Source organism: Oncorhynchus keta, chromosome 29, assembly GCF_023373465.1.
Source record: "Oncorhynchus keta strain PuntledgeMale-10-30-2019 chromosome 29, Oket_V2, whole genome shotgun sequence".
Lineage (NCBI taxonomy): Eukaryota > Metazoa > Chordata > Actinopteri > Salmoniformes > Salmonidae > Oncorhynchus > Oncorhynchus keta.
In genome coordinates, this window is record NC_068449.1 from 32590380 (window position 1) to 32602879 (window position 12500).

General features: G+C 45.4%; 1 protein-coding gene across 7 annotated transcripts in view; it reads left to right on the forward strand.

The window, feature by feature from the left end:
- The window catches only part of LOC118362194 (neuronal PAS domain-containing protein 3), a 410864-nt gene that overhangs the window by 348279 nt on the left and 50085 nt on the right, over window positions 1-12500 (forward strand). For all 7 annotated transcript variants that reach the window (XM_052486440.1, XM_052486439.1, XM_052486441.1 and 4 more), the window contains one exon: window positions 8639-8816. In XM_052486440.1, coding sequence (XP_052342400.1) covers window positions 8639-8816 — 178 coding nt within the window. The remainder of the gene's footprint in view (window positions 1-8638; window positions 8817-12500) is intronic.

A 12500-nucleotide genomic window follows, 5' to 3' on the forward strand; every position in this document is an offset into this window, starting at 1 on the left:
CACATTTTGTTGTGTTAGAAAGTAGGATTTAAAACAGATTTAATTGTATTTTTTCTGTCACCGATCAGAATACTCTAATGGAAGAAAAATGTGAACATGTGTAACAACAACAAAAAAACACACTAATATATCTTGATTAGATAAGTATTCAACGCCCTGATTCTATACATGTTAGAATCACCTTTGGCAGTGATTACAGCTGTGTGTCTTTCTGAGCCCATGTTGGATTGTGCAACATTTGCCCATTATTCTTTTCAAAATGATTTAAGCTCTGTCAAGTTGGTTGTTGATCGCTTCTCGACAACCATTTTCAGATCTTGCCTTAGATGTTCAATTAGATTTAAGTCAAAACTGTAACTCGGCCACTCAGGAACATTCACTGTCGTCTTGTTAAGAAACTCATGTAGATTTGGCCTTGTGTTTTAGGTTATTGTCCTGCTGAAAGGTGAATTAATCTCCCAGTGTCTGGTGGAAAGCAAACTGAACCAGGTTCTCCTCTAGGATTTAGCCTGTGCATAGTTACATTCCATTTATTTTTTATCCTGAAAAACTCCACAGTCCTTAACGATTACTAGCAAACCCATAACATGATGCAGCCACCACTATGCTTGAAAATATGGAGAGTGGTACACCATAATGTGTTGTATTGGATTTGCCCCGAACAAACATAAAGTTAATTGTTTTGGCACATTTTTTGAGCTCTTACTTTAGTGCCTTGGATGCATGTTTTTAAATATTTGTTATCAAATCAAATCAAATTTTATTTGTCACATACACATGGTTAGCAGATGTTAAATGCGAGTGTAGCGAAATGCTTGTGCTTCTAGTTCCGACAATGCAGTGATAACCAACAAGTAATCTAACTAACAATTCCAAAACTACTGTCTTGTACACAGTGTAAGGGGATAAGGAATATGTACATAAGGATATATGAATGAGTGATGGTACAGAGCAGCATACAGTAGATGGTATCGAGTACAGTATATACATATGAGATGAGTGTGTAGACAAAGTAAACAAAGTGGCATAGTTAAAGTGGCTAGTGATACATGTGTTACATAAGGATGCAGTCGATGATGTAGAGTACAGTATATACATATGCATATGAGATGAATAATGTAGGGTAAGTAACATTATATAAGGTAGCATTGTTTAAAGTGGCTAGTGATATATTTACATAATTCCCATCAATTCCCATTATTAAAATGGCTGGAGTTGGGTCAGTGTCAATGACAGTGTGTTGGCAGCAGCCACTCACTGTTAGTGGTGGCTGTTTAACAGTCTGATGGCCTTGAGATAGAAGCTGTTTTTCAGTCTCTCGGTCCCAGCTTTGATGCACCTGTACTGACCTCGCCTTCTGGATGATAGCGGGGTGAACAGGCAGTGGTTCGGGTGGTTGATGTCCTTGATGATCTTTATGGCCTTCCTGTAACAACGGGTGGTGTAGGTGTCCTGGAGGGCAGGTAGTTTGCCCCCGGTGATGCGTTGTGCAGTCCTCACTACCCTCTGGAGAGCCTTACGGTTGAGGGCGGAGCAGTTGCCGTACCAGGCGGTGATACAGCCCGCCAGGATGCTCTCGATTGTGCATAGCATTCCTTCTTTTCACTCTGTCAATTAATTTAGTATTGTGGAGTAACTACAATGTTGTTAATCCATCCTAAGTTTTTTCCATAAACAGCCATTAAACTCGGTAACTGTTTTATAGTCACCATTGGCCTAGTTTCTGTCCTCTCTGGTAACTGAGTTAGGAAGCACGCCTGTATTTTTGTAGAGACTGGGTTTATTGATACACCATAAAAAGTGTCATTAATAACTTTGCCTTGCTCAAAGTAATATTCAATGTTTGCTTTTATTTATTAATTTGTATCTACTAATAGGTGCCCTTCTTTGCGAGTTATTGGAAAGCCTCCCTGGTCTTTGTAGTTGAATCTGTGGTTGAAATTCACTGCTCGACTGAGGGACCTTACAGATAATTGAATGTATGGGGTACAGAGATGAGCTATTCATTCAAAAATCATGTTAAACACTATTATTGCACACAGAGTGAGTCCATGCAACTTATTGTGACTTAACCAAATTAACCACATGTTTACTTCTGATCTTATTTAGGCTTGCCATAACAAAGGGGTGGAATAGTTATTGACTCAAGACATTTCAGCGTTTCATTTTAAATTAATTTGTAAACATTTCAAAAAACACAATTCCACTTTGACATTATGGGGTATTGTGTGTATGCCAGTGACCCAAGAAATCTAAATATGCAGTCAGCATGCCAATTGCACACTCCCTCAAAACTTGAGACATCTGCGGCATCGTGTTGTTTGACAAAACTGCACATTTTAGAGTGGCCTTTTATTGTCCCCAGCACAAGGTGCACCTGTGTACTGGTCGTGCTTCTTGATGTGCCACACCTGTCAGGTGAATGGATTTTTTGGGGCAAAGGAGAAATACTCACTAACAGGGATGTAAACAAATGTGAGAGAAATAGGTTTTTTGATGCATATGGAACATTTCTGGGATATTTTATTTCAGCTCATGAAACATGGGAGCAGCACTTTACATGTTGCATTTGTATTTTTGTTTAGTTTAGTTTGCTCCGGCACTAGCTATTGAAACCACAACAAGAACAGCAGGAAACAGTCTTTTTTTCTTCTTTCCTTCTTCTTTTTAAACTGCTGAGCTTTATGCCAAGTGTTATCAATGAGGGCAATGTAATATGAATCATTAATACAAGAGTAATTATACTCTATCAAACGTGTAATATTCCATTTAGCTAATGTTAAATGCGGTAATTAATTCTGAACCCTAGAGCCAACATCAATTTATTGGATTAGTACTTCACAAAGTCACACCGATATTTTAGACATGTGTGGAGGGAATTTTTAGTCATCTGTAATGTTTCTTTCCTCGTGGGATTGTCCTCTACAGCGCGTTCATATTTCATCATTTAATATGCATGTTTGAAGACTTGTTATTTATTTATTCATGATTTTACATACAGTTTACAGTTTTATTTGTAATTTTACATATGATAATTTTTCCTCATCTGAGTGTTGACTTAAATGGCTTTTCGTTTTTTTTTTAAATAAAGTGTCTGTAATGGAAAAAGGTTCCTTGTGCAGTCACAAGTTATCTCTCTGCCCCTCCTCGAGTCTTTGTGACAACACACAGTCTACCTGTCTCTGGGGGTTTCTAAAACATATACACACAGACATTTCATCATTTCAAGTCTGGCTCTTGATCATGCATGTGTTTCCCTGCTAAGGCCAGATCTGCTCTGATGGCGTCTGATGGCAGGCGTGATTATTACAAACAGGTTAAGCAGAGCAGAGCGGAGGTGAGGCACACACACACAGACACTGCACTTGGTTGATGCCAGGGAGTAATTGTGTCATTATGAAGGGGTTGTCTCCTGGCAGAGGGGTCCCGGTGCTTTTGAACGGGGAGCGATGACAAACCCCTCAGGGTACAAAGGCAAGGGGTGGTTGGGGAGATGTGGGTGGAGGGGTGAGAGAGAGAGAGAGAGAGAGAGAGAGAGAGAGAGAGAGAGAGAGAGAGAGAGAGAGAGAGAGAGAGAGAGAGAGAGAGAGAGAGAGAGAAAGAGAGAGAGAGAGAGAGAGAGAGAGAGAGAGAGAGAGAGAGAGAGAGAGAGAGAGAGGGAGAGGGAGAGGGAGAGGAGGGAGAGAGAGAGGGAGAGAGAGAGAGAGAGAGGGAGAGAGAGAGAGGGAGAGAGAGAGAGAGAGAGAGAGAGAGAGAGAGAGAGAGAGAGGCAGGCTGTCCATCATGTGATGATATTTGACAGTGGTGATTATTGCTTTGATGGAGCAGAACACTTAATAAAGGAAGATGACATTTCTGAAGCCCTACCTTATTAAGGGGCTTCCTTTTAAAACAAAGAAGTATGCCATTACGTCCTTTTTATGTTTGGTGGTGGTTGAATCAGATATTTTCATCATTAATATGAAACTCGGAAACTCGGAAACTCATTAAGTGGTGTCCTTTTTACTTTTGAAAAGCATACAGTCCTCTTTTTCCTTTTTTATGTTTGGTTGAATAAGGTGTTTTATATGAATATCTTCTTTCCTTCCTTCCCGGTCTGTCAGGTGTAATAGGCGTAGAGGGAGGTTCATGGGGGGGAGATATTACTGCGTGACCTTCTACAGAATAAGCATGTTGCTAAGGGCGCCTGGCCCAGCCGTGCACCGGCCCTGACGATAGCTACCAACACCAGCCTCATTTACAATGCAAACGCAGCTGCTGTAATCCAAGTGTCCTTTCTGCAATCACAGAGTATAATCTGCTGCCTCGCTTGTAATAGACAACACTGGCCACTTTACTGCCCACGACGCCACACAATGAATATTTGAGCCTATATTATTTCTCCCCCGGCTATGCATTGTTCTCATCTGGGCATCAGCAAAGATTAAGGCAGATGAGTGCATTGTTGAGCCACTTGTGTGGAAAAGGAGGCTCATTCTAATGCAGTTAAAATAGTCATTGGTCGTGTTCATGAATTATAATGGGCAACAAAAGGTTTGTCTGCCGCCAAAGCCTGTGAAAGAGAGATAGCTTTTGGTCTGATTCATCTCCATTCTGAAATAGATTTTAAAGCACTTTGTGTAATGCATTCACCAGCCAGTCAGCACTGGGCTGGCACATTCTCGCCGACCGCACGGGCTACTGTCATCTCTTATTATTGTATCTTAATCCAATTATAAATGGGATCTCTCATCCTTAGTCCAGTAATCCATGCTAGAGTGTTGCTCTTTAGGTTAAACACTGATGTAAAATGGTCTCTCTTTTCTAAGGGGGGATGTGATTATGTCACTCCTTTGTCTGAGGGGAGATCCAGCCATTCGTAATCTGTAGGAGTTCCTAACCCCAGCCCAGCCACATGGCCTGGCCCCCTCAACCCTCTAGCCCCCTCCATCTCTATCCCCAGCCACCTCAGCATCCACCTCTCCAGCCCTCTGAGAGAATCTCATTCGCCCTTGTTCTAGTAGATAGATAGAAGCCATAGGCTATAGTCCCAAATGGCACACTTTTCCCTGTATAGTGCACTACTTTTAACCAGAGCCCTATGGACCCTGGTCAAAACGTGGTGCACTGTAAAGGGAATAGGGTGCCGTTTGGGATGTAGAGGGAGACTCTGAGAAGACTTATTTGTAATGTATCATCTTCTTCTTTCTGTTGCTTCCTTTTACTTCATCTAAAGATATATGCATTGTGTCATGATATCTCTAACAGAACTCTGTCTGTCTTTATCTAAAGATATATGCATTGTGTCATGATATCTCTAACAGAACTCTGTCTGTCTTTATCTAAAGATATATGCATTGTGTCATATGTGTGTAACAGTGATAACACCAAGTAAAACTGAAATGATATCTTAAAACACAAATTATAAATATCCATTAACAAACTTCTTATAGCTTATTAGACACTTTTCCAATTCCTGAACACATATTACTTAAATAAAAAACAGCCATTTCTTAACAGAATCATGTCTATCTTTATCTAAAGATATACAGTGCATTCAGAAAGTATTCAGACCCCTTGACTTTTTCCACATTTTGTTACGTTCCTCATCAAACTACACACAATACCCCATAATGGCCATGCGAAAACAGGTTTTTGCAAATTTATTAAAAAATACAAAACAGAAATACCTTATTTACATAAGTATTCATAATTGACTCAAAATTGAGCTCAGGTGCACCCTGTTTCCATTGATCATCCTTGAGATGTTTCTACAACTTGATTGGAGTCCACCTGTGGTAAATTCAATTGATTGGACATGATTTGGAAAGACACACACCAGTCTATATAAGGTTCCACAGTTGACAGTGTATGTCAGAGCAAAAACCAAGCCATGAAGTCGAAAGGAATTGTCTGTAGAGCTCAGAGACAGGATTGTGTCAAGGCACAGATCTGGGGAAGGGTACCAAAACATGTCTGCAGCATTGAATGTCAACATTTCTGCCTCCATCATTCTTAAATGGAAGAAGTTTGGAACCACCAACACTCTTCGTAGAGCTGGCTGCCCGGCCAAACTAAGCAATGGGGGAGAAGGGCTTTGGTCACGGAGGTGACCAAGAACCCGAGCTCCTTCCATCTCTTCATCACTCCATCAATCAGCCCTTTATGGTAGAGTGGCCAGACGGAAGCCACTCCTCAGTAAAAGGCATACGACAGCCCGCTTGGAGTTTGCCAAGACGAACCCAAAGGACTCTGACTATGAGAAACAATATTCTCTGGTCTGATGAAACCAAGATTGAACTATTTGGCCTGAATGCCAAGCGTCACATCTATAGGAAACCAGGCACCATCCCTACGGTGAAGCATGGTGGTGGCAGCATGGGGGGGGGTGTAACTCAGTATTAGGATGTTGTTCCTAATGTTTGTTATACTCAGTGTAAAATGTCAAAATGAAGCATGGTGGTGGCAGCATCATGCTCTGGGGATGTTTTTCCCGGCAGGGTCTAGGAGACTAGTCAGGATGGAGTGACAGATGAACGGAGCAAAGTACAGAGAGATCCTTGATGAAAACCTGCTCCAGAGGACCTCAGACTGGGATGAAGGTTAATCTTCCAACAGGACAGAGACCCTAATCACACAGCCAAGACAAAGCAGGAGTGGCTTCAGGACAAGTCTCTGAATGTCCTTGAGTGACCCAGCCAGAGCCCAGACTTGAACCCGATCGAACATCTCTGGAGAGACCTGAAAATAGCTGTGCAGCGACGCTCCCCAACTAACCTGACAGAGCTTGAGAGGATCTGCAGACAAGAATGGGAGAAACTCCCCAAACACAGGCGTGCCAAGCTTGTAGCGTCATACCCAAGAAGACTCAAGGCTGTAATCGCTGCCAAAGGTGCTTCAACAATGTACTGAGTAAACTTATATAAATGTAATATTTTAGTGTTTTTAAAACCTGTTTTTGCTTTTTCATTAATGGGGTATTGTGTGTAGATTGATGAAGGAAAAAAACAATTTAATCAATTTAGAATAAGGCTGTAACGTAACAAAAGTGAAAAAAAGTCAAGTGGTCTGAATACTTCCGGAAGGCACCGTATACATTGTGTCAGGATATCTTTAACAGAACTATGTCTGTTTGCTGTGTACTGTCCTGCCTGGAAGTTCTTAGATGCGCATTTGGACCGAAACATGTTGAAGAGACTCAGGGGTTTGTTGATTTCATGACAGAAATGATTCAGAAGCTATTACTATTAATTAGTCACCATTTGATTAAACAATGGTATGGGTGGTTTTACCTTTGTGATGAAAAATGAAAAGACGTGATGACAAATGTGTGCGTGGGCATTGTTTTCCTGGCATACCGTCCAGTTGACCTCTACGAAATTATTAACGTCGTGCTTTTCATTTTCAAAGTTGGGACACTATCAAGTTTGACAACAGAGACCTCATTTGGTTTCATTCGTTTAGCGTGTCCTCTTGGTCAAGGACATCACTAAAACCAAGAAATAATAATGATAACATTGTTGGGTAATAGGTTTGTTTATCTGTGTTTTTCGTATCTACCTTCATGCATTTGCTAAACTTGCCTCACGCTTGATGTAAAAGCAGCCTATTCGACAGACAGAGGATGTTCATCCCATAAGAATGAGTAGATATAGAAATAAGAATGAGTAGAATTTGAATGCCCATGGTTAGAGGTTCTATATCTGTTCCACTCATTCTAATTCTATGGTTCATCATGCCATTTGATTCTAGTGAAACTATAGGCTATGTTCAACCGCTTTCATCAGCCTGCTATATTTTATGGTTTTAATATGTTTAATTGATTTTAAGTCGTGTTCTTGGCTAGACAGTAAGACACGCCCAAATACCTTTGTAAATCGTAAACACATACAGCTACAACAGGAAGTTCACGTCACGGTATTGGTGTATCATTTCACTTCTTAATCATTGTTTCTGCTTGGGATGATAATTTATGAAGGACTAAATTGCTTAAAGGGATTTGACATTAAAGGGATTATTCCCATGTAATCCTCTGGTCCCAGTAGGCCCAACCTGATCAGTGAGCGCTGCATGGCCAAACACCACCAGCGCACTTTAGGAAATACCAACACACACACACACACACACACACACAAACACACTGAAGGAAATACCAACGCCATGCAATTGGATATTCAAGAAGGGGGTTCGTATTAGAGGCAGAGACATATTAACAGCCTGCTGGTTTTCCTTGTCATCCCCAATTAACGATGGCAAATCCTGTTTTCATCCTAGTAAATGAGAGTGTTTAAAGGTTAGGGGATTTCATTTATTTCATTTTATAACTAAAGCAGCTTGTGATTTTCTATGGGTGTTAAGTTCGAATTTTGGGAGGGGGGTTAGAATTAGGAATGAGAATTGTGTTGTTACAGGATCCTGTATACCTCTGGAGACACACACACACACACACACACACACACACACACACACACACACACACACACACACACACACACACACACACACACACACAGGTTCAGCCTATTAGGAGAGTAAAGGCTGTTGTAAAAACAAGACAACATACTCTGGACTGTTAGTATCTGTGTGTAGGTATGTGTGTGTGTGTGGGATGTTGCTGCATAAATACTAATAGTCCCTGTTCATGTCTTCCTCCCTGCAGGTGGAGCTGACAGGCAGCAGTGTGTTTGACTACGTCCACCCTGGCGACCACGTTGAGATGGCAGAGCAGCTGGGCATGAAGCTGCCTCCAGGCCGAGGCCTCCTCTCTCAGGGCACTGCCACAGAGGACGGCGCCAGCTCTGCCTCCTCCTCCTCACATGCAGAGACCCCCGAGCCAGGTGGGCTTTACAGGGCACCCGCCGCGGGCAAAGGGGGAGGAGAGGGAGGCAGATGGATGGGAGATGGTGGGGGGAGTGGGAGAGTTGGGGATGAGTGGGAGATGGTGGGGGGAGTGGGAGAGGGGAAGAGTTGGGGATGGATAGGAGACAGGGGGATGGGGTGGGAGATGGTGCGGGGAGTGGGAGAGTTGGGGATGGGGGGGGAGATGGTGGGGGGAGTGGGATAGTTGGGGATGGGGTGGGAGATGGTGGGGGGAGTGGGATAGTTGGGGGTGGATAGGAGACAGGGGATGGGGTGGGAGATGGTGGGGGAGTGGGAGAGTTGGGGATGGAGTGGGAGATGTTGGGGGAGTGGGAGAGTTGGGTATGGATAGGAGACAGGGGGATGGGGTGGGAGATGGTGGGGGAGTGGGAGAGTTGGGGATGGGGTGGGAGATGGTGGGGGAGTGGGATAGTTGGGGATGGATAGGAGACAGGGGTGTGGGGTGGGAGATGGTGGGGGGAGTGGGATAGTTGGGGATGGATAGGAGACAGGGGTGTGGGGTGGGAGATGGTGGGGGAGTGGGAGAGTTGGGGATGGATAGGAGACAGGGGATGGGGTGGGAGATGGTGGGGGAGTGGGAGAGTTGGGGATGGATAGGAGACAGGGGTGTGGGGTGGGAGATGGTGGGGGAGTGGGAGAGTTGGGGATGGATAGGAGACAGGGGGATGGGGTGGGAGATGGTGAGGGGAGTGGGAGAGTTGGGGATGGGGTGGGAGATGGTGGGGGAGTGGGAGAGTTGGGGATGGATTGGAGACAGGGGGAGGGATGGGGTGGGGTGGGAGATGGTGGGGGAGTGGGAGAGTTGGGGATGGGGTGGGAGATGGTGGGGGAGTGGGATAGTTGGGGGTGGATAGGAGACAGGGGATGGGGTGGGAGATGGTGGGGGAGTGGGAGAGTTGGGGATGGGGTGGGAGATGGTGGGGGTAGTGGGATAGTTGGGGATGGATAGGAGACAGGGGGATGGGGTGGGAGATGGTGGGGGGGAGTGGGAGAGTTGGGGATGGGGTGGGAGATGGTGGGAGAGTTGGGGATGGGATGGGAGATGGTGGGGGAGTGGGAGAGTTGGGGATGGATAGGAGACAGGGGGTGGGGTGGGAGATGGTGGGGGAGTGGGAGAGTTGGGTATGGGGTGGGAGATGGTGGGGGAGTGGGATAGTTGGGGATGGATAGGAGACAGGGGGATGGGGTGGGAGATGGTGGGGGAGTGGGAGAGGGGAAGAGTTGGGGATGGATAGGAGACAGGGGGCGGGGTGGGAGATGGGGGGGGAGTGGGAGAGGGGAAGAGTTGGGGATGGATAGGAGACAGGGGGGTGGGGTGGAAGATGGTGGGAGGAGTGGGAGAGGGGAAGAGTTGGGGATGGATAGGAGACAGGGGGCGGGGTGGGAGATGGTGGGGGGAGTGGGAGAGGGGAAGAGTTGGGGATGGATAGGAGACAGGGGGCGGGGTGGGAGAGTTGGGGATGGATAGGAGACAGGGGGCAGGGTGGGAGATGGTGGGGGTAGTGGGAGAGGGGAAGAGTTGGGGATGGATAGGAGACAGGGGGCGGGGTGGAAGATGGTGGGGGAGTGGGAGAGTTGGGGATGGATAGGAGACAGGGGGATGGGGTGGGAGATGGTGAGGGGAGTGGGAGAGTTGGGGGTGGATAGGAGACAGGGGGATGGGGTGGGAGATGGTGGGGGAGTGGGAGAGTTGGGGATGGGGTGGGAGATGATGGGGGAGTGGGATAGTTGGGGGTGGATAGGAGACAAGGGGATGGGGTGGGAGATGGTGGGGGGAGTGGGAGAGTTGTGGATGGATAGGAGACAGGGGGATGGGGTGGGAGATGGTGGGGGGAGTGGGAGAGGGGAAGAGTTGGGGATGGATAGGAGACAGGGGGATGGGGGGGATGAGGGAGACAGTGTAGAGGGGGATGGGGTGGCTTTTAATGAAAAAACTGATTGGTGTTAACATTAGAACGAAATGTGCCATCTTCAACATGGTTTCAAAAGGGAGAGCTTTTGGCATTTTTATGCTGCTTTGTAATTGCTTTACTTTGGATATTTGAAAAGCTATTATGCGTTTGGGTGTTTGGCTGGCATACCTGATTTTGTTATTGTTTTTACAATAGAGTACAGACAGTTTAGACCATGTCAGTACTGAGTTGCTGCATTTGATCCTTGTAGTGTCCAGTAAGAACAACAGTAGATTCATTTGGCTGTTGACTCACTCTCAGACCAGTCTGTGGGGGAGTTCTGTAATGAAGGGTATGTGTGTGACATGATACGTCTGATGAGTGTCTCCAGCAATGCCCCAGATCCTCACAGGGAGAGACAGTGGAGAGAGAGACTGTGAAGCCCAGCCGTACTGTAACACAAGCTTACCCACCCTGCCTCCTTCCCCAATTTAATTAGAGAAGGAATTGTATAGAAGGAATGAAAAGAGGTGACATTCCTCATTGGGATTCTTTTCAGTCCTGTTATAGGCTTTGCCTTCCAAATGTTCCCATTTTCATTGTGTTGTACTGATGATAATTTAAGTATTAGGGGAAAATCCATTTATAAATTAAACAAAATGACTTGATATCCATCAGTCCCTTAGTTCATCAAGCTGTTCAAACAGGAGGAAGATTGGCTGGTCGGCCCGGGTCTTCGGAGAGACTCAGTAATTAGATCTGCGAAGGATTTATTCTTTGCTGATTGGGGCTTTAAATTAATTGAAGTTCCACATTTGTGGTTTTGTCCTTTTCGTGCCTTTTTTCCCCGGCAGGAGATATTTCACACTGGCAGAGCAGCGGAAGAAGAGAGGAGAGGGAGAGACTGTGTAGGAGTGCTTTCCAATGTTCATTTCTTTGGCGAGGAGAGAGAGAGAGAAAAATAAAGAGGGTATCTAATGAGCGTTAGGGCTCCTGACATTGAGATTTATTTGTGTACACAGGGACTCATTATGGATGGGCTGTAGGAACAGAAAAAGGGCACCCAAACACTTTCCCACCTCCACCACTTCCTGTCCCTTTCTCCTTTTTCTCTCTCTCTCTCTCTCTCTCTCTCTCTCTCTCTCTCTCTCTCTCTCTCTCTCTCCTCTCTCTCTCTCTCTCTCTCTCTCTCTCTCTCTCTCTCTCTCTCTCTCTCTCTCTCTCTCTCTCTCTCTCTCTCTCTCTCTCTCTCTCTCTCTCTCTCTCTCTCTCTCTCTCTCTCTCTCTCTCTCTCTCTCTCTCTCTCTCTCTCTCTCTCTCTCTCTCTCTCTCTCTCTCTCTCTCTCTCTCTCTCTCTCTCTCTCTCTCTCTCTCTCTCTCTCTCTCTCTCTCTCTCTCTCTCTCTCTCTCTCTCTCTCTCTCTCTCTCTCTCTCTCTCTCTCTCTCTCTCTCTCTCTCTCTCTCTCTCTCTCTCTCTGGCAGCCAAGTGAAAGAGAAAGCGGGCAGTGTTTAAGGGAATGCCAGGTTTTTCCATCCTCTTGTCACCTCCCACTTTACCCATAAACACACACACACAGACAGTGACCCCCTGCCCACACACACACCCACACACACACACACACACACACACACACACACACACACACACACACACACACACACACACACACACACACACACACACACACACACACACACACACACACACACACACACACACACACACACACACACACACACACACACACA